The sequence below is a fragment of the Bos mutus genome, chromosome 15 (assembly GCF_027580195.1).
Source record: "Bos mutus isolate GX-2022 chromosome 15, NWIPB_WYAK_1.1, whole genome shotgun sequence".
Classification (NCBI taxonomy): domain Eukaryota; kingdom Metazoa; phylum Chordata; class Mammalia; order Artiodactyla; family Bovidae; genus Bos; species Bos mutus.
In genome coordinates, this window is record NC_091631.1 from 45602256 (window position 1) to 45624143 (window position 21888).

General features: G+C 52.9%; 1 protein-coding gene across 7 annotated transcripts in view; it reads right to left on the reverse strand.

The window, feature by feature from the left end:
* Positions 1-880: 880 nt before the first annotated feature.
* Positions 881-21888, reverse strand: part of GRAMD1B (GRAM domain containing 1B) — a 188308-nt gene continuing 167300 nt past the window's right edge. For all 7 annotated transcript variants that reach the window (XM_070384053.1, XM_070384052.1, XM_070384054.1 and 4 more), the window contains 9 exons: positions 20643-20786; positions 19516-19634; positions 19129-19271; positions 16946-17049; positions 15924-16127; positions 14631-14721; positions 10505-10612; positions 9898-10015; positions 881-6026 (listed from right to left, as the gene is read on the reverse strand). In XM_070384053.1, the coding sequence (XP_070240154.1) occupies positions 5937-6026; positions 9898-10015; positions 10505-10612; positions 14631-14721; positions 15924-16127; positions 16946-17049; positions 19129-19271; positions 19516-19634; positions 20643-20786 (1121 nt within the window). In that variant the 3' untranslated portion in view covers positions 881-5936. The remainder of the gene's footprint in view (positions 6027-9897; positions 10016-10504; positions 10613-14630; positions 14722-15923; positions 16128-16945; positions 17050-19128; positions 19272-19515; positions 19635-20642; positions 20787-21888) is intronic.

Genomic DNA, 21888 nt, shown 5'->3' on the forward strand with positions numbered 1-21888 from the left:
CATCTCCCTTCCTTCCTTACCTACCCAAATACACAGGAATCCGAGTCTCTGTGTTCTCACCTGAATGACATCACACAAGTCTCCTGCCAGGTGGTGGAGGGGTTCCCAGAAAGGAAGACCTAGTAAAGGAGGGCCCCCCCCTTACCAGGTCATCTAACATAAATAAAGTAAAGCTGTCCGCCAATGTCCATCTTCCTAGAAGGGCCAAGGCCCCCAAAGGGAGAAGTTACACAAGAAACTGTCATTGGTATTCACAGTCTATCATATGCTTCTGTAATAACAACAGTACTGATTAATAATGAAATCAATATAAAATTATCTTAGTATAGTACTAGCCACTATACTAAGAAACACACATACATATACACCATGTATTTTATATTATCTAAAACTAAACTTAGGCTTGGAGTAAGGGCTGGGGCCCAAGAACAAGCCTGATAAATAGTGATGCTTCAACCTGGACTCAGATCTGATTCCCAGACTTCTTCTCCATTCCACTTCATGAGGCTGCCGCCCTCCCCTTGGAAGGAGGTCTTAGATGTTGAGTGGCTGGCAGTGCACCTGTGTCTGAGTGAAGGGGTCCCCAACCTTTCTGGCACCAGGGATCAGTTTCATTGAAGACAATTTTTCCATGGACCGGGTGGGGTTGGTTTTAGGATGACTCAAGCGCATTACACTTATTGTACATTTTATATCTAGTATTTTTACATCAGCTCCACCTCACATCATCAAGCTTTAGATCCCAGAGGCTGGGAGCCCCTGCCTGAGCTTGTCTGCAAACAGATGCCTTCCAGGCTTGCGGTGACACCTGGGAAGACCAAAAACATCTGGGACAACAAGCACTGATGAACCAAGCAATGAACACACACACCATCCATGATTCGTAGTTCAGCATTTTTTTCTTTTAATTCATACTGTACTTCCATGGCTCTAGCTACTTTACATTAAGATTGAACCGGGAAGCCTTGAATGTTTCTAGGTACTAGCAGTAAGTTTTCAGACCTTGCGCACAGCGCCAGGCGAAGTAAGTTACAGATCCAAATGCAGATGGCCAGAGAATTCAACTGCATTCCTTCCCTAGTATGGCCCAGTGCAGGTGTTGGGGGCTGCTCCCTCTGCCTCACCCCACTCCACCCCAGGTCAGGATTATCCAGGAGCCGCGGTGGCCTCTGACCCATCCCTCCCCACCTTGGAGTCCAGGTTGAGTCAGGGGGAAAGCACCATGGGTTTGGGAAGATGATATCGTCCATGCAGAGAGTGGTCTGGCCCTAGAGTGCAGGACAGAGAAACGTGGGAGCCACACACTGGTGCTGGCAACGATGGCTGCTTTTATTCAGCAATCTCGGCGCGCGGCACCCAGGCCTACTCCCCAGATGGAGTCAGCTGTTCCCGCCTGGAGCAGAGGCCCCTGTTTTGCTTCTGCAGCATCTCCTCGTGTTGAGAGAAGTAGGCAGGGCCGAGGGGCAGAAGTGACAACGTCCTTTACGCCTTCACACGTCGGGTACATCGTCCGGCATCAAACTCCTAGCAGGCAAGGTGCTTCTCGCCAGCAGCCAAAGCTCCAATCCGGGCTCCCAGGCCTGCTGAGGGCCTCGAGTTACAACAGAAAACAATGCCCAAGACCCCTGAGCTTCACACAGAACATCGGAACCGGGAGCTGGCTGGGCCCGTCACAGCCATGGCCGGAGCAGGAGTGAGGTAACGAGGTGGGCAGAGAGGTGCGGGGGGAGCTCTCTACACCATGTGCAAGTTCCTGCTCCACATCAAGAAAGCAGGGGGGTGAAAAGACGGCCTTCCAGAAAAATGTTCCTCCCGGACCCAAAACCAAATCTTCTGGAAGAAAACTAGAGGTGGAGGGGAGTGGGGCCAGCCCTGCTGGAAGTTGGGGGATGAGGGCAGAGGATGCAAGTGGTGGATGCGGTGATTGTCCCATTGCCTAGAGACGAAGGTTGGAGGAGGAGAGGGTCAGGAAGAGAGGTTCTCAAGCTTCCTAGTGGAGTGGGCAGGTGCAGTCAGGGGATGCCCTGCCACCTGGGGGAAGAGAGGAGAGTGCTTTTCTCCTGGGGCCCCTGGGAAGATGGGCTGGCCTTGGCTGCTCTGCAGAGCTAAAGATGAAGCATAGAGGGCACAGGAAAGATCCTGCTGAGACCACACAGTCCAGAAAGATCCTTCCCTTAATCCCGCCTCTAAGATTTCACCCTAGAGATGCTGCCTGCAAACTTATAGACACGGTCAAGCTTGTGTCACGGACACGGCAATGAAGAGAATCCACTTCTCTCAAAGCATTCCTCTAGGTTTCTTGGTCCTCCGCCTTCCTTGTAATCCCAGGTTCTTAGTGTCAGTGTTCTAAGGCAACCCGAGGATTTTAGCCAAAGCTCCATACTTAATCCAAACCCCAATGAGGTTAGAGACAAAAGAGAGGTGGTCAAATCAGGAATGACTTCTCCCCACCTTTTGCTCTAGCAAAGAGAAAGAAGGATGGACAGATGAAAGGCTTCACGGCCCAGGGATGGAAGACAAGGTTAGTCCAAGATGATGTCCTTCTTCCCACCCTCCTCCTCTTTCCAGCTTACAAAAGTTCCAAGGAAGGAACTCTCGGAAACTAAGACTAGGCCAACAGAGGAAGAAACACCCTCCCAGGTTAACATTGAACAACACAGCAAGCTTGATCTCTCTTTCTCATCTCCCTCTCCCACCCATTCATTGGACCTCCCTAGTCCTCTTAGCCCTTAGAATAAAGTTTTACTACCCTGGATTTCCCGGGAACCCTGACACTACCCTACAACTCATCTAAACACCAGAGAAGCTCTTGTCCAGAAGGCCTGTCCTCTCTTGGCAGGGTGCCTTCCAAGTTAGAGAAAGCCCAGCCTGGCCAGGCTCTGACCCAGCCTCCAAGACCATGTGAAAGCTAGAGCTGACCTTAGGATAGTCTAGGTCAGGCCCTGAAGCTTAGAGGGAGCGTGTGTATGTGTGTGTGACTTGTCCAAAGGTGGGGCCAGGACTCAGGCCCAGGTCTCCTGACCCTCTCAGACCAGTGCCGTTACCGAGAGCTCCAAACTGCTGATCCTACTGTGCTGCAAAGCTACCCCTTTGTCCCAGGATGGGGACGGGGCAGCAGAGAGTCACAGACATGGCTGGCCTTGCCAACACCAGCCTCGTCAATTCCCCCCCCAGTCAGTGGGAGTGGACTGCAAACCTTACTATTGTTCTCACCTGTCTAGAAACTGCAAAACCTTTTGCAAAAGTGCAAACACTCACATGTCTCACTACATGATGCAGAAAGACTCCTGTATAACTGAGTTCTTATGTAGGAAAGGGAAAAAAAAGCCCTGGCGAGGAGAAATAACCTCAGAAACGGCAGTTTTAACACTCCCTTACAAGCCAGGCTGCCAGCCACAAGTTACCATGTCATTTACATGTTTCACTCCCAGACTGATCTGCAAGAGTGAGGTCCCTTCTCTTTGACAGGTTATCGAGTAAAAGGGAACAGCTTTTGTCTGGGAGTGAACAGAGGTGTTGGTTTTCTCCTGGTTTGAGAAAATGCCTATAAATGATCCAAGATTCTTAGAAATGAGGCAAGCCAAGAGACGCTTCCCATGTGTACACACTCTCTCCTGCCCAAACCCCCAGAAATCCAGAGGGTTCCTCGCAGAGTTCCCTGTCACTGCTTCTGCCTGAGAGGGGCCTGTGAGCTGAAGCCAAAGTAAAACAATCCCACAGAGTCAGGCCTACCTCCACCACTTTATTGCCAGCAAATAGCCCTTTTCAAGTCACCCTGAAGGTCCCAATACACTATTTTTAATAACTGAATAATTTAAATAAATAAATATGCATGGAATAAATTAGAGAATTTACCATTTGTCCTTTCAAAAGTTTCTGAGAATACTTTTGACTTCTAGCTACTCCAACAAGAAAGTTCTTAGCAGCCTGCACTCTGCAGCTTGGGTCCTGTAAGCTTTGATGCTCATCAGGGTCTCCCATTCAAAGTCCTGGTCAGGGCTGATCTTGACGGGCTGGCCTGTGGGCACATGCACCCTTCACAAGGATTCCATGCAACTCTATTTCCTCGTATCTCCTTTTCTAAACGAGGGCTATCAGTTCCAGATGACCCTCATGGAACCTTCTCATCCTACCTGGTTGCAGCATCTTTCTGTCTTCTCTTCCTACCCTTAGGGCAATAACAAGAACCTCTTTTTCAGACAGAATGAAAAGTTAAAAACCTTTTTTTAATTGCCAAAGTGGGATGCTCAGGCCAGTCCAAGAGAATATAATATAGCTCTTCTTTTTGGCTAGGTGAGTGATCAACTCTCCCTTCCCTCTGCCTGTTCCATTAAGAAGTCTGCTAGAACAAGAAATCTGGAAGAGCTCTCCTTGCCAAATTGGTTATAATCCCTTCCTGATAAGAATCTCTACAAGCCCTGTCCGGAGCTGGCAGGATTCCTTGGGTCATCACAGGAAGAAACAGCAGTTAGTGTGAAGGATGCTAAGCACGTGCAACAGGGCCCCATGAGGTCAGAAGAATCACGAGTTCTGTAAGCCAGCCCCCAAAGGCCCTCAACAACTCACTTTCCTAACCCATGGCCTTCTTCCTATTCCTTAATGATCTCATACCTCTCTTGGGCCAGAGGCCAGGGAAGGCTTTGCTTCTCCTGCTAGAACTTCCATTCCTAACTCAGATAAACAGGGTCTGGAACAGCCCCGAGTGGGGCAGACTTGATTGGCTTTTTCCTGCCCAAACCCATACACTGGGGCCAAATTCATTCCTTCCAAGGCTTGGGTCTTCTTTCATGGGCAAAGTATCTCAGATAGTCATCTCCCTTGACTAAGTAGGTTCCTCAACGAGAGGAAATGATGCTGGCAGCCAGAAAGTGCGTGGATGTTGGTGCTCACTACTTAAACAGGAGCTCTGTGGTGAGACCCTCCATTCCGTCCATGGCTAATACATTCACCTTCTCAAACCCTGGAGGTCCTAGAACACCCTGATTCACCCTAGAAATCAAAAGACAGCTCAAAGGGAAGGGGTTAGAGCCACAGACCTGACTTGCTTACAATCACTGAAAGAGAAGTTTACAAGATCAAAAACGCTCCACCCTGACTAATAAACAATGTGCTCTTAGGGCACAGAGGAAAAATAGGGCTTTAGGCACTAAAAAGTGACACTTCACCCAGATCCAGCCTGGGAAAAGACCAGAGAGAAGGGGTGGGGTGGGAAAGGAAGGAACCCCCACCCCTACTGGGTCCACGCCCCACGCAGGTTAGAGGAAGGTGCAGGGGGTAATGGAGGAGGATGCCCTTCATCAGAACACCAGCCCTTAGGAGCCTGCAGCCACGAAGCCCACACCCTTCAGAGACGCCTGCCCAGCCGGCCTGCGGGACCCCTTCACGGGACTCGTGGAGCGTGGTCCACGCACATGGGGCAGCCTTGTACAGTGGAGCTTAGATCAGGCTCCTGCCCTGGACGCTTCCTCTTTCCCAAGAGAACATCTTGGGGGAAGCGTGGGGTAGGGAAGAAAAGATTCTCTTCTGTTTTGGAAACAAACCAAAAGGGGATTCGGGAATGAAGCACCTTAAGCAATGCCCCCCTTGAGACCTCTGCTTGCGACCCCAGGGTCTTCACAGGCATAACTTTGGCTCGACATCTCCCTTCTCAGAGCCGAGAGTGGTCAGCAAGGAAAAGGGTGGGGACGACAGGATGGGGAGCAGGAGGGTCGGGGGAAGTCGGTGCTGAGAGGCGGTCCCTGCCCTCCTCGGCGCTCCGCAGGCCAGCGCAGGGGGCGGCCCTGCTCCTTCTCCCTGGTACATAGGCATTAGCTCTTTTTAAAATCTGTATATAATATATATATTTATATCTGTATATATATATATTTATATGTATTTATATGGTCTCTGTACATGTATTGCACAGGCCTCCTGCAGCCACCCCAGCTCCTGCCTTGTCAGTGGTACCGGTTCCTCTTCTCTTCGCTTTCTGACGTGTAGTCTCGGGACCTGATGCCATTCTGAAGATTGATGAGTGAGTCCTTCATCTGTAAGACAAGGAAGCGTACCCCAGCCCGGGTTTGTGCCCTCAAGTGGGCTTCTCCAGCCAGCAGCACCCACCGCGCCTGAGTATGGGAGGTCCCCTGCCACGCCAGGGAGCTGAAGGGGGCAGGCTCCTAAAAGAGGGTGGTTCTCCAGGGACACAGCCTCAGGGCGAAGGGGGACAGCTGATCTATTAATAGCACTGGGCACCCCCAGGGTATGGGTCGCTGTGTCACTGAGTCTCACCCCGCCCTCACCCCATGGTTCTCGTTGCTCTGAATTAAGAATTCTCTCAAAGTTTCCACTGCCATCGGGACCTGCATACAAGGCCACTGGCTTGGCTGGCTTGGTCTTCTCCTCACTCAGCTTGGCTTCCTGCTGATCCCAAGTATACTGCCCTCCTATCCTGGAACAGTTGCCACGCTGTCCTCCCCAGCTCAAACACTTCTCTCTTGCCCATCAATCTTATGCATCTACTATTTTTTTTATAAAGCTTTTTTTTGTTTTTTGATATGGACCACTTTTAAAAGTCTTTATTGAATTTGTTACAATATTGCTTCTGGGGACTTCCCTGGTTGTCCAGTGGCTAAGACTCTGCACTCCCCATGCAGGGAGCCCGGGTTCAATCCCTGGTCAGGGAACTAGATCCCGCATGCCCCAACTAAGACCCAGCACAGCCAAATAATTAAACAAAAGTAAATATTTTAAAAAATATATTGCTTCTCTTTTGTTTCTTGGTTTCTGTGCCATGAGGCATGCAGGATCTTACCTCTCTGACCAGGGATCGAACCCTGTACCCGCTGCACTGAAAGGAAAAGTCTTAACCACTGGACCACCAGCAAGGTCCTTCCCCCATCTACTGTGAAGCCCCAGAACAAACCCAAACTCTCTCTGGCTCACAGCCATCTCTCTCCCTCCTGGCCTTTCATGTACCACTCCCTAGGGTTCTGTACTGCAGTCATCTTTAATGCCTTTGTTTCAGGTGTGTTGAGACTGCACTGTCCTATCCTTCCTTTATTCACCACGGGTGCCACGCAGGGAGCTGAGAAGGCTCCTGGCTGTACCCATATCACTGAATTAACGGAATCCTAACTGAATTTCTTAACCTCCTGTAAGAAACACACGCATCCCACATCACAGGATGGAGTCTACATGGGGCAATTCCAGCGAGAGAATCCTAAAATGAGGTCCCCCGCAACACATGTTTCAACCCTGGCTCTGGATAAGCTGCTTTGTTACAGCCCAGGACAGAGAACATTTCACGGGTCAATAGTTAAGGATTTTGAGAACCTCTGATTTCTCTGCTTAATCCACCACTTTCTTCTCTTTAGTTCTCCTGTATCCTCTGCTCAGTAGGGATGAGGGACTCCTTAATGTTCTTTTAAAGGGAATGGAATGATGGGAATCCCCTGGCGGTCCAGTGGTTAGGATTTGGTGTTTTCACTGCCAGGACCTGAGTTCAATCCCTGGCTGGGGAACTAAGATCCTGCAAGCCACAAAGAGTGGCTAAAAAAAGGAAAAAAAAAAAAAAAAGGGAACAGAAGACACTGATTTTTTTTTAAAGATTTTTTTGATGTGGACCATTTTTAAAGTCTTTACTGAGTTGCTTCTGTTCTATGTTTTGGATTTTTGGCCGCAGGCATATGGGATCTTAGTTCCTTGATCAGGAATGGAATCCATAGCCTCTGCATCTGAAGCTGAAGTCTTAACCACTGAACTGCCAGAGAAGTTCCAAAACACCAATCTTAATGCTTGTAGAGTCAAGTCTGCATACATACTAAGTTGCTCAGTCGTGTCAGACTCTGCAACCCCATGGATGGTAGCCCTCCAGTCTCCACTGTCCAAGCTATTCTCCAGGCAATACTGGAGTGGGTTGCCATTTCCTCCTCCAGGGAATCTTCCTGACCCAGGGATTGAACCTGCATCTCTTATGTCTCCTACATTGGAAGGTGGGTTCTTTACCATTAGCACCAACAGGGAAGCCCATAGATTCGAGTCTACTAGGCTACAGATCTGATGGCCCCAAGCTCCTCCTGAAGGAGACCTGCCCTGAACAGGATTCCACGGCTGGGAGAGGATCAGGTCATCCAGTAACTGCCCCTGCCCCCTTAATCCCTAAGCCCCTCACCCCACGTATCACCTCGTTACCCAGGGAGCACTTTCAGAGGTGGAACCACAGTCCTTCGAAGCAGCCCATCCCATTTCTGGACTGCTCTAACCATAAGGCGGAGAAGGCAATGGAAACCCACTCCAGTACTCTTGCCTGGAAAATCCCATGGATGGAGGGGCCTGGTAGGCTGCAGTCCATGGGGTCGCTAAGAGTCGGACATGACTGAGCGACTTCACTTTCACTTTTCACTTCCATGCATTGGAGGAGGAAATGGCAACCCACTCCAGTGTTCTTGCCTGGAGAATCCCAGGGACGGGGGAGCCTGGTGGGCTGCCATCTATGGGGGTCGCACAGAGTCGGACACGACTGAAGCGACTTAGCAGCAGCAGCAGCAACCATAAGGAATCTGCTTCTAGTTGATGACTCAGAAATCAGATACCCTGTAACTTCTGGCCCTAGTTCAGTCCCTCTTCTAGCTGTTAGACCCCAACCTCTGAGACTGTCCTCTTCTGCTCACCCACCCAGTCTTCCCTGTTTCCGAGCACATCTTTAATTCTATCGTTCTTCCTGATGCGCCAGAGTTCCAGACTCCTTGCTATGCTGTCTACCCTCTTTTGATAAAAAAAAAAAAAAAAAACGCGTTCCTTAAACGTGGCTCCAGTACTCTAACACGTGATACTTTAAACCCACTGGGGCTTCCCACATGACACAGTGGTAAAGAATCTGCCTGCCAAGGCAGGAGATGCAGGAGACTCAGGTTCAGTCCCTGGACTGGGAAGATCCTCTGGAGAATGAAGTGGCATGGATTCTTGTGGAATCCAGTATTCTTGCCTGGAAAGTTCCATGGACAGAGGAGCCTGGTGGGCTACAGTCCATGGGGTCACAAAGAGTCAGACACAACTGAGCGCAGGCTAAACCCATTAAGCTGGATCCTGGTGGTTGAATTAAAATTCTCTCTCCTTAATTGAGAACTAAGAGACCAAACCATGAAGGAGAAAAAAAATTTAATATTAATGAGTGCCTATGTGCCATCAGAGCAAATGTGACAGCAGTTTCATGAAGCAACGATTACAATTTCCATTTTATAGATGAAGAAATGGAAGGTCACAGATACAAAATCCTTTACTTAAGGTCAAAAAACTAGTTAGTGGCAAGGGGAGGATCCCACCTTTGATGAAATGAAGTTAATGATTTCGCCCCAGGAGGACTGTCTTAAATAGATGCATTTAGGTTTCAGATAGCAAGAAGCAGCAGGAAGAAGATGTTACAAAAACAAGACACAGTACAACCTTCTTTTCAGACTTGCAGCACAGCCTTGGAGGAGAAGCCATGTCCTGAAGGCTGGGTGTTGTGTCTGTGTTTTGAGGGCAATAGGTGGTGGAGGACGGATGGAACACATCAAAAGGAACTAGAAAGACATGCCCTCTGGGAAGATAAATCTCAGTAAAAAGGGAGCTATCTCTTTAAATGCCTGTCAGATGGCTATGGCTTACCAAGAAAAAAAAAAATAGCTCTCCTTCCATCTAATCTATAGTTTTTTCCTCTTGCAAATCCACTGTGTTATTTCACTGATGTAACTTTGGGGAACCTGGGTGTTTCCAACAGCTCACTCAAGGATGGCTCTAAAACGAGAACCATTGCTGGCCTGGAGAAGAAAGGATGGAGGAGGAGGTCTGGTGGAGGGAGACGATGCTCCTCTCAGAGCGCAGGGAAGACGGTCTGTGTCTAGAAGCCCAGGGCAAGGAGGGCAGGTAGGGGCCTCTCACCTGGTCAAGAAGCATCACCGAGGATTTGATGATCTCCCTCCATTTCTGGAGCTCAGTATCGTGGTACTTTTGCTGGGACTCTAAGAGCTGGGCCCACTCTGTCTGGGACTGGGGTAACCTGTGGGGTAGGAAAAGGGGTGCCCCAGCAGCTGGAGTTATGTCCCGTGTGCCCAGACCCCACATCAGGGTGCTCTGTCCTTCGGGGGTTCTCCTGTGCCCCAAACCAGAAACAGACTGAACTACAGGGACAACTGTCAGAGCTCATCCACGGACTCATTCCCAAGGGCTACCCACCCCCACCCCGACCAAGGGCAGCAGGGCCGTCCCAGAGACTGAGAGGCAGGCGCTGGGACATGCAGGGTGTAGGGATGGTGGCAAGGGAAGAGGCTGGGGTTACCGAGACCGAGAGGCAGGCACTGGGACACGCAGCGGGTAGGGAGGGTGGCGAGGGAAGAGGCTGGGGTTACCGAGACCGAGAGGCAGGCGCTGGGACACGCAGCGGGTAGGGAGGGTGGCGAGGGAAGAGGCTGGGGTTACCGAGACCGAGAGGCAGGCACTGGGACACGCAGCGGGTAGGGAGGGTGGCGAGGGAAGAGGCTGGGGTTACCTTTCTTGGAGCCGGAGACCCTGCCAGGCAGTGAGGGTCTGGGTGGTGTACTCCAGCATCCAGAGTTTGTAGAAGAGCATCACATTGAGGATGACCAGCAGCACCAGACTGAGGAGGAGATTGGGGGAGGGGGCAGGGGGCGGAAACAGCAACCGTGAGGTGGAGTCTAGGAGGGCACCCTCCCTCTCAGAGGCAGGGATGTGCCCCACCCCAGAGGCCACCGTCCTTGACCACTGGGTCACCTGAAGCACCGCAGTGAGTAAGTGAGCTGGGGAGGTGGGGGGAGGAATGCAGCAAGGGGGAGAGACAGAGAGAGAGACGCACTCTCACCTGTAGGGGCTGGGGCACAGCAGCAGGACCATGGAGGGGTGTGTGGGATGCAGGCCTCAGCAAGGAGAGACACACACCACCCAGAAGTGGGTGCTGGGGAAGAGAGGTGGATGGAGAGGAAGAGAGATGAGGGGGTGAAAGAAGCGATCAGACAGCACCTGAAACAGATCCTAATGGGAGCAAGGAAGAAAAGTGGGGAGGAGGCAGAGGTTGGAAACAGACTCGTGCGGGGAAGGGGAGGCTGCGCCTAACTTGAGCCAGAGAGAGTGAGAAAGAAACACCAGGAGCAGAGAAAACAGCAGATGAGAACAGTGAGCGAGGAAGGGATGGGGCAAGCGTAAGTGGACCTTTGGTATCTCAAGGGAGATCAACTGAGACAAGGTTCCTCCTACCAACCCGAACTGCGGGAGGAATTTCAGGGGGGTTCCCAGCTCTGACCCCCGACACCTCCCAGATGTTAGCACAGCTGCCTGAGGGCTCCTGGCTCCTCTGTGCATCTGCCAGAGCCCTGCCGGGGGCATGGGGACCAGCAGAGGCTTCCCAGGGATAGGCCGGAGCTACGAGGAGACAGGGAGCTGGGAGGATAAGCAGGAGTCGGACCCAGTGGGGAATGGAGAGTCAGCGAGGGCCTGAGAACTCTCTCCTCTCGGCCTCAGCGGCCTCAAGGTTCATGGGATGGAGAGATGAAGACTCTGGGACAGACAGGATGTAGACACGCAGAACTGGGCACAAAGCCTGGCTCCCAGCTTTGAAGCCTCTTAACTTCCTATCAAGTTTCCCAATAATACCCACTCTACTGGGGTGACTCTGTGCACAGAGCGGGTGTATGTGAAACCCCTCACGAGGGGTGTGGTTACTTTCATTAAAGGAGGAGGTCCAGACACACAGGAAAAGGAATGACAAAAATGGGAAGATAAATAGATGGAAAAAAGACCAACAAAGAAAAGAAAATCTTTGCCACGTCTCTGACCTTTCAAAATGTGTGGTACATATGGCATGTGTTTCTGTGTTTCTCACCCTGGCTTCCGGCACCCGGGAAGGCTGTCTTCCTTAAAGGGGCGCTACAGATCCCTGGGGCTACTCAGCTGTGTTCTTGGGGCTCTGAGCTCTCCACAAGGACTTCTAAGCGATGTACTGAATCTCAACGATACCACCTTTAATTGCACCAGACACCTGGATCTTCTGAAAGCCACCTCTTCAAGGTGCCCTGCAACCACTTCAGCACCTGCATTTGGGACTGTGCTTACAGTCTGGTCTGTGCTCAGCGGAGGCCAAGGGACATCCCTTGACGTGGCTCAAGTGAAGGCCTGAGGGTGGTCTAAACAGAGAAAAGATGCGAGGGTTGGATGGCCAAAGGGCAGGCTTACGGTGGCGTGGGCCACTTAGACAGACACCCTGCATTGTTCTCAAAGGTTCCACTTGCACACTGGGAGCAGACCCACTGCCCGGACGCTCTAGGGTTGAAAGATGAGGTCTGAATATCCTAAACTATCAGAGCTCCAACCTGACTTAATCCACTATACAATTTACTCAGGCCACCTGATCTTCTCTACTTACAACAAAACACAGAAAGAGCTGAAACAGAGCTAACCCAAGGTTAGAGTTTTCTGTTAAGCAAACCCAACATCAGAGATTCAGTTTTGACAGTGGTAGGAATGACATTAAAATGCTGCTGCTGAAAGTGGATTTTCACTGGTCTTACAGTTGTCTTTGTATTTACTTATATAAAAATATGTGGGCTGCTTATGCCATAGTCATAGTCAGAAGACTGGCGTCTATTTTTATGCTACATATTTAGGTGCGGTGAACAAGAGCACCCCCCTCCTGACACTCACGGGCCCCCTCTTGCCACCTGGTCCCCGGTCTGTCCTCAGCCCATCCCCCTTCTCGCGCTCCATACTCGCCGCCATGATGATCTCGTGCACACCATGGCTCTGATGCTACTGACAAATGAATCTGCAACTGCAGCCTAAACTCCCCCTCTAAGCTCCAGGTCCACACTGACAGCTATCTGTCTGTCATGTCCATTCGGACAACCTCAGAAACACTGGGGACTGACAGGATCTTCCGCAACATCTTTTCACTAAGTTCCAGGTTTCTGTCCACGACACAACCCTCACGGCCACGTGGACCCGAAAGTCCTCACTTCGCTATGTAACCAGGTGGCACAAGCCTTAACCTCTGGGCCCTCTCAGCCCCCGGCCCTCAGCCCGACCAGCCCCTCCCGCTGAGATCACTGCCATCTGCTCCACTGGCCTCCCCGCCTCCTGCCTGTTCTTGTCTATTCTGTAACAATGCTGCCGTCAGGGTGATTTTTTTTTAAGTGCAAATCCAACCATGTCAGTGCAGGGCTTCTTTCCCAGTTTCCTGTGGGCAGAGCTGTGTGCCTGCTTCTGTGTTTCTGAAAATGCCTCAGTGAAGGCATGAAAGCTGGGGCGTGGGGTGGGCATCACAGAGCAGGACAGAGCTACGGACAGTCTAGTGCCTGGTACACCCCTGAGAGGGCAGCATCTGGGCAGCTCCTGAGTCCCCAACTCCCTCAGCTGTGCCCCCACATCCCCCAGCACAGCTCCAGGCAGGAAGGGCCAGGCTGTCAGGCCATGGCCCAACCAAGGGGAGGAGGGTTGGCACTCAGCTGTCTGAGCTGCTCCTGCCCAGTGTACGGAAGTCCTTAGAGCAGGCTCTGGGCTTACACGTCAGAGCTGTGTTCTCCCGCTTTGTGTGTTAGTTACTCAGTCGTGTCCGACTCTTTGCGACCCCATGGACTGTAACCCGCCAGGCTCCTCTGTCCATGGGATTTCCCAGGAGTGGGTAGCCATTCCCTTCTCCAGGGGATCTTCCCTACCCAGGAATCAAACCCAGGTCTCCTGTACTGCAGGCAGATTCTGTACCATCTGAGCCCCCAGGGAAGCCCTCCCACCTTACATCCTCATTTCTCTCAATGAACTTCCTGTGCAAGTTACTGAGCCCACAGTTTTATAGCTTATGGCAATGAGTATACATTGCTTACAATAAAATAAGCACACACTTTTCCTGGACTCCAAAGTCTGGACTTTGTCTGGCCACCCAGTCAAGGGTGGGCCCGTAAGTGCACAGTCCCAATGCCCAGCACAGAGCAGACACCCAGAACACCAGCCACAAACAAAAGGGTGGGCTCCTAAAACGTCTGTGGCATCTCTGTATTAGCATTTATCCAACACTGCTGCTGCTGCTGCTAAGTTGCTTCAGTCGTGTCCGACTCTGTGCGACCCCATAGATGGCAGCCCACCAGGCTCCCCCGTCCCTGGGATTCTCCAGGCAAGAACACTGGAGTGGGGTGCCATTGCCTTCTCCAATGAGTGAAAGTGAAAAGTGAAAGTGAAGTCGCTCAGTCGTGTCCAACTCTTCGAGACCCCATGGACTGCAGCCTACCAGGCTCCTCCGTCCATGGGGTTTTCCAGGCAAGAGTACTGGAGTGGGGTGCCATTGCCTTCTCCGATCCAGCACTGCAGTAACCATCAATTCCTGCCCGTCTGACCCACTTGAAATTGAGTTCCTGTCACGGATGCTGTATGCAGCGTTTTCTTCTGAGTCCTGAAGGCCTAGCACACAGTAAAGCACTGAATCAAACAGAAAAAAGCAGCAAAGAGGCAAGGAGTGACAGACAGAGCAACGGATCTGGAGAGATACTAGAGGAGAAAGCAAGAACCGGGGCAGCAGCGAGGCTGTTTGGACGCCTGAGGACAGATGGGGAGGAGGCGGCAGGCGAGAAAGGAAGGGGCGGGAGCAGGGCTGGGGGAGAGCTGGAGTCCCTTACACACAGCTGATAACCAGCAGCAGCTTGGACACGCTCTGCAGGTGGAAACCACTGGGGCTGTCCTCGGGGATTTGCCGCGTCTGTGTGGAACCTGTGGGGAGAAGGAAGAGGCCATCATCACGCGGCCCGCGAGCCTACCACCAGCTGACATGAGGCTGGTCCTGCACAGAGCTGTCCGTGATGCTGCTGTCTCAGAAACCACGTGCTTCGTGGGTAGCCCTCTGCCCTCTGCAACTAGAAGGGAAGTGACTGAACGGATGAGAAAACCACCCGACCCCTGTAGCTGGGACCTGCAGATGCAGGACAGGGACCTGCAGATGCAGGACAGAGACCTGCAGCCGTGGAAGGCAAACAGCACTGGGCTGGGCCAGAGGCAGCTTTCAGCGCTGGCTTTATCCCTAACTGGCCACTTGATGCTGAGAAAGTCACGTGAATGCTGAGGGTCAGTTTATTCAAGTGAGAAGTTAGTCAGAAGTCCTGTATGTAAAACACACGAATAAGATGGGAGTGCTCTGGCTAAAGCTGGTCGAGGGACATGGAAGGCTGACACCCCCCTCCTCCCCCTGCCTCAACCTCCTCTGATCAACACCCCAGTATCCAGGGAGGGAGGAGCAGAGCATAGTCTGAAAAACCCCTGCTGCAGGTTTCCACGACTGAGCAAAGACAGGAGTGTGTGAACAGCTCCATGGGAGGAGGGAGGCACACGGAGGAGGGGGCCACCTTGGACCCCCTGACCTGTTACGAGGTAACACTGGGGTCTGAGCTTCAGCTTCTCCGGGAGCCTTTCCTGAGAATGCGGACGCTTCAGGCTCAAGCTCATTCAGGGAGCCATGGAGCTCAGGGAACACGGAGGCAAAAACTCAAAAGACACTTTCTGTTCAACAGAGCACATAAGGGTACAGCAGGGGCTGGGGAGCTTAAGGGCAAAAGGAAATAGTAGAGCAGGGGTCCCCAACCTCTGAGATCTAATGCCTGATGTTCGGAGATGGAGCTGATGTAATAATAGTAGAAATAAAGTGCACACTAAATGTAATGAGCTTGACTCATTCTGAAACCACCCTGCCCTCCACCCCAGTCCATGGAAAAACTGTCTTCCACGAAACCGGTCCCTGGTGCCGAAAAGGTTGACGGCCACTGCAGTACAGAATCCAAAGCCTCAGACTTTGTGAGTCGTGAGCCAGTCACACCCAGTCTATCCCAGGCTGCAGGGTGAGTGTGCCTGTGTGCCTGGTACAGGCTGGGAGCTCTGCCCACAGCCCCGTGACATCCACCCCGCCCCCGCCTGGCACGCACCTGCCACATGTTTGATCCTGTGGCCCACGTCCTCATCAGTGGGCGTGGTGACGGGGCTCATCACCTCCTCCAGGTGTGGCACCCGCAGGTGGGCATGGGGCCGTTTTCTCCTCCGCACCGTTGGGGGCTTGCTGGCCTTCTCTTTAGGAGACTGTCTGTGCATCTCCGCCAGGTAGGTGCTCTCTGTTTTGGTCAGCTCACTCTCTGTCAGGGTCAAAAGACCACGTAAGAGGCCACGTGCCCTCGCCTCCAACCTAACATACTGACCTCTGGAGCAGCTCTGTCCACTGCTAGCTGAATGCCCTCTAAAAGTACCATGTTCCCATACCGGACTCTGGGGTGTTGCCTGGAGGCCAGGGGTCCCTCAGGCATGCCCCTGAGCCCTAGAAAGTTCTCCTGGGACCCAGCCCAGCCCAAAGCCCTCTTCTGGGTCGTTCAACAGTGTGTAGACAAAGGCTTCCAACGCACACCCTCACATACGCAACCCAGGGCACGGCACATTTCCCAGTGGATGCCTTCAGTGGCTATTTCCTTCTAACAGTATTACCACCAGTGTGTCTAGATCTCAGGCTCATTCTGGGGGGGGCGGTCACGGATCCTTTCTATTGTGGTTTAGTCGCTAAGTTGTGTGCGACTCTTTTGTGACCCCATGGACTACAGCCCTTCAGGCTCCTTTGTCCATGGGATTTCCCAGGCAAGAATACCAAAGTGGCTTGTCATTTTCTCCTCCAGGGAATCTTCCTGACCAAGGGATCGAACCCACGTCTCCTGCATTGGCAGGCGGATTCTCTACCACTGAGCCACTAGGGAAGCCCACCCATCACGATTACTATCTCATAAAGGCCGCAGTCAGAGACTCTTAACATGCACATGTTCACATATATGGACCCATTTCTGGGCAGACTCAGGGACCCCATGAAGTCCCCCTCACCTCCTCCGTCTCTCCCTGTGTCCCAGGCCCCCTCCCCTGCCTGAACAGGGACAGAGGGACAGTTCACCCAGCAGCATCGACAGGTGCTCACCCAGGTGGCGGAAGTAGTCCTCCAGCCCACTCCAGAAGTTCTTCTCGATGAATGTTTTCACCAGCCCCCAGGGCTGTTTCCGATAGCGCAGCTCCGTGGAGACCCTGAGGAGCAAGCCAGAACCAAGATCAGCCCTTTCCTGGGTGGACCCTCCTCTGCTGGGAACAGGAAACTTCAGATTTAAGGTCAAAACAGCCTCATGCTGCCCTTTACAGGTTCGCATCCATGACCTCATGTGATTTTCCTGGGCACCCCGGGAGGCAGGTGAAGCTAGTGGGGTTATCCTCATTTTAGGGATGGGAAAACTGAGTCTGACAATTTGTAAGCGGACCAAAGACTAACATGAAGGGCCCTGACTCCCAGCTTAGAGCTCACTCGTGACACCATGGGGCCTCCTCCTGGGAGGGCCCAGGGCCCTTCTCTCTGTCTCCAGAGACTTCAAGCCCAAGGCAGAGTCTTGGGCTTCCTAGTTTCCACCGTTAAGAGTTTCACTGGCTACCACCTGCCTCCTGCCTTTCCACCTCCCCAGCACTTTGCCAGCTTCTGCTCTGCCCGTGGGCCTCTTGCTGCCTGGTCTCCTGCAGCATCAGCTCCTTCTGCTCCTGCTCAGCCGCTGCTCTGCTCTCCTGAAGGTTCACTTTTACTGCCAACACTCCTCACGTCTAAGGCTGCCGGCTCTGCCCTCACAGGGAAGAAGAAGGGACCCCTCCCCAGTCCGATGTGTGCACGCCCATGGCCCCTCACCCCGCTCCCAGCAACCACTTCCTGGACTAAGGGTGGGCTCTGTGGGGGTCTAGCTGGACAAGCAGCTACCTCTAAGGGAGCTGGGCAGAAAGGACATCCAGCTGGAAGACCCCCTCCCCAAGGAATCTAGAAGCAAGGAACACAGACCCTGCAGGAGAGGAAAAGAGGGGCTGGAGCGAAGTCAAAGAAGGGAGAGGGTGCGGGAGAGGGAGGGAAAAAGGAAGAAGGAAGGGAGAAGAGAAGGGAGCGGGGAGGGAGAAGAGAAGGAGGAAAAAGAGAAGAGCGGGATGGGAGGGCTTGCTCTCACAGAAGCCAAAAAGGAATTTTTTTTTTTAATAAGAAGACAAGAAAGATTCAGACCCTTTTCCAAACTGTGGGTATTCATTTGATCTTCCTGACTCCCCAAAGACCCCTCTGCAACCTTTTATCAAACTCCTATTCAATTTGAATGACACGAATGAATTTCTGCTCCATCAAAGATTTTGGTTTAAGATACAGGTACACGACCCAGTTATTCTCAGATGGGTGTGTGTCTTGGCTTTTCAATCCAAATGATGGGCAAGCTTCTTGAAATGTCAGAGTCTAAATTTCTTCCATCCTCGAAATGCACATCACAGTGCCCTGGACAGCCATAAACAGCATCGGACTAATCACTCAATCAACACTTTCTAACTCCGCTGTGCGCAGGCCCCATCCTGGGTGCTGGGAACAGAGTGATGGGTGGGCTCCTGCTGGCCTGGACGGCTGGAGCCACTGCCATCAGCAAGATGCCCGGAAACTCGCCACATGCCCAGCATTCAGCAGGACAGGAAGGGCAGAGATTCGCTTCTCTAAGACCTGGGTTTCAGTGCTTGTGACTCTTGGAAAACTTACTCATCTTGTAATGACCCTCAGTTTTCTTACCTGAAAAGTGAGGACAAACTCACCTCCTTGGGTTACTCTAAAGAATCCAGTTCATGGAGGTAAGTAAGTACACAATGCTTATAAACTGCAGACAGTCAGTAAATAGCAGTGGCTCTGATACTTTTACTAAAGAGAGACACAGAGACTTCCCTGGTGGTCCGGTGGCCCAGACTCCTCCCTCTCAGTGCAGGGGCCCGGGTTTGATCCCTGCTCAGGGAACTAGATCCCACATGCTGCACCTCAGAAAAGATCTTGCCTGCCGCAACTGATGGTGGTGCATGCCGCAAGCAGGGCCTGGTGCAGCCAAGTAAATATTTTAAAACAAAAGAGACAGAGATACACAGAGGAGTGAAGGAAACATGTGGTGGAGAAGCAGGAGCTGTCAGGTTGGGCAGAGGGCATGGGGCGGGTCTTGAGGTATTCAGAGAAAAGACAGAATAAAGAATGAGCTCACAGCCAACACCCCTCGCCTCCCTCCTCCTCCTCAGGAGCACATCAGTGCTGTCTGATAACCTGCCCACCCGCAGAGACAGCACCTGAGTCGACTCTTGTTGCGGGCCACGCGGGTGAGCGTGTAGCGGTTGATGGTGTAGAAGTAGTCGTGATACGGTACATCGTGCGTGAGGACCTCGGCGTCGATCACATAGCACTCGCTCTCCTGGCTCGCCTTGTACATGGTCTGCAGGGAAGAAAGGGTGGGGGGATGGGGCTGAAGAGGAGCAAGACGGGAGAAACCCCTCCTTCCCGACGACCTCCCCCAGCCCGCTCCTGACTTCTGAACGGGGACCCAGAACCGAGGGAAACGCAGCATCTAAGCACTGTTTCAGGCTGAACATCACTCCCGCCCAGATGTTCATCCTGACGTCTCTCTCCTGAATCCTTTACAGCAGAACAAAGGCCGTGCCCGCCCGACCTCAGCTCACCTGTGTCTCCCTGACGGTGGCAGTTTTGGGAGCTAGAGGGTTGGTAAGGGTGATGGTGTAAAGGATCACTCGGCTCTGGTTTCCATTCTCCTCCTTCTTCCATGGATGGAAGATGATATCTGAGGGGAGAGGGGAGCCAGGGGATGAGGGAAGGAAAAAGGCCCGCTGTCCCCACCTCTGAGTGGCCCCCTCCAGCGACCTTCTCTCGGCCTGGTTGCCGACTGGCACCCCCCAAAGGAAGTCAAAGGGCCGGGGGAGGAGGCTGAGAGGAGGGGGCGTCCGAGCAGAAAGAGGCTCATTGTAGACTGGCCGAGGACCTACACAGGCTCCGGAATGCGGATTGTTCTGGACTAGGGCAGGAGGTCCTGCGGGCCACCTACGGGGGTGCTGGCAACACTGGAGCTACTGTGATGGGGGCCTGGGATCCTCGGGAAGAAGCCCTCTCCTCTGAGACGTGACCTCCCATTGCTCTCGGCACGCCCCTCCTCCTGGCAGAGGGCTGTGCTGATGCCCAAGGGCTCCTCCGCAGGCCTGGACGCTGAGCAGCCTTACTGGTACCCGGGGAGCTGCAGGGCGGGAGCAAGGAGCATCCGGAGCAAGGCACTGACTCTGAGAGCCCTAGGTTTGAATCCCAGTTGGGCCCCTTCTCAGCTGCATGATCTTAGGCAGGTAACAGGGGTCTGAGATCCACCTCCCTCCCTGGTATCATGGGGACCACAATACCAGCACCCAGGGCAGACTGGAGGATTGAATGAGACAAGACAGGGTCACGAGCCTGGTGGGTGCAATGTGCCAACCAGGACATGGCAGCTGCTGCTCTTAGCTAGATGCTGAGCCCTGGGGGTTCCTGTTCACCGCTGAGCCTTTGGGGGCTGGTACTGAAGGTCTGGGTGCAGAGGACAAGTACAGCCACAGTGGCGTGGAGAGGAGCAGCTGGCAGGGCCCCGGGGAGCTCCAGAACCTCGTGCAGCCAGAGAGGGAGTGCCCTGGGCCATCAGGTGGCTGGGAAAAGGAGGGTGTACATCAGGTGGCTGGGAAAAGACGGGTGCATCGGAGGGGAGGAGAGGAAAGCAGAGCAGACAGAGAGGGAAGGGGTGGGAGGCACCAGCCTGGGGAGGGGCACGGACCTGAGAAGCGCCGCTGCTCCATGAAGTCCCGCTGGAAGGGTGAGTCAGTGAACAGGAGGTCATAGAGCTTGTCCACGCTGAAGTTGAAGACTTCGTTCACGTACTGCCGGCCACTCAAGTCCTCGTAGAAGGCTTGGACCTCCCCTGCACAGAGAGGATGAGGAGGGTAGGCTGGGAAGATGAGGGACACCCCAGGGACACCCCCAGGGCACTTATGTCTCTGCGGTTAATATGGGAATGGCCGCCAAGGCTCAGAGGAGGCCTCGGCTGGGGCGGGGGAGGCCTCGGCTGGGGCGGGGGAGCCCTGGCCTCCTCCGTTTGTGGCTTCGTGTCCGCTGGCCCCATTCCTCGGCTGGCACGCACGCTGGATGCCAAGGGGACTAGTGCAACGGGACTGCAGTTCCATCCCATTCACTCATCCTTCACAAGAGCTCGTGGAGCCGCTACTCGCCCTTACACTTTCAGCCTTCCAAAGTAAAGTGGTCTTTTAGACCTAAGTTTAAATACAATCAATGACTACTCCCTGGGCCTGCCGGACGGAACCCAGAGGATCAGTTATCAACTGTCTGTAAGTTAAACCACGAATGACAGCAAATGCCATCGCAGCCTAGGGCACAGGTGTGTCCAGGGACGCTTATGAGTCTGTTTATATAAAAGCTTCTAGGCTGGACTACGGGGCGGAGATCTGTGATGTGTAAGGTCTGCTCTCCTTCCATAAAGCAGCCACTACCCCCATGACTTCATAAATGTCATTTTCTACAAGAAGAAAGTTTCAGAGTACAGGTGTGTGCATGCTCAGTCGCTCAGTCATGTCCGACTCTGCAATCCCATGTATATACAGACTATAGCCAGCCAGGCTCCTCTGTCCATGGGACTTTCCAAGCAAGAATACTGGAGTGTGTTGCCATTTCGTTCTCCAGGGGATGTTCCTGACCAGGGATCGAACCCATGTATCCTGCATAGGCAGGCAGATTCTTTACTGCTGAGCCACGCAGGAAGTCCCTCAGAGCACAGGAGAGTTGCTCAAACCTCAGCACTCCTCCTGAGCCCTCAGCACCACCCAGGCCCTGATTGAGGGACCCACAAGGCTGGAGTCTGATCTCAAGCAGGAAGCTGACATTTCTGGCATCCCTGTGACCCTGAGAAGGCCAGGGCATCCTGGAGGGTCCATGCCCACGACTGTGCAGGATCAGGACTGTGGAGCACAGTCGGGAGGGACACTCACTTCTCAGTTTACAAGAGCGGC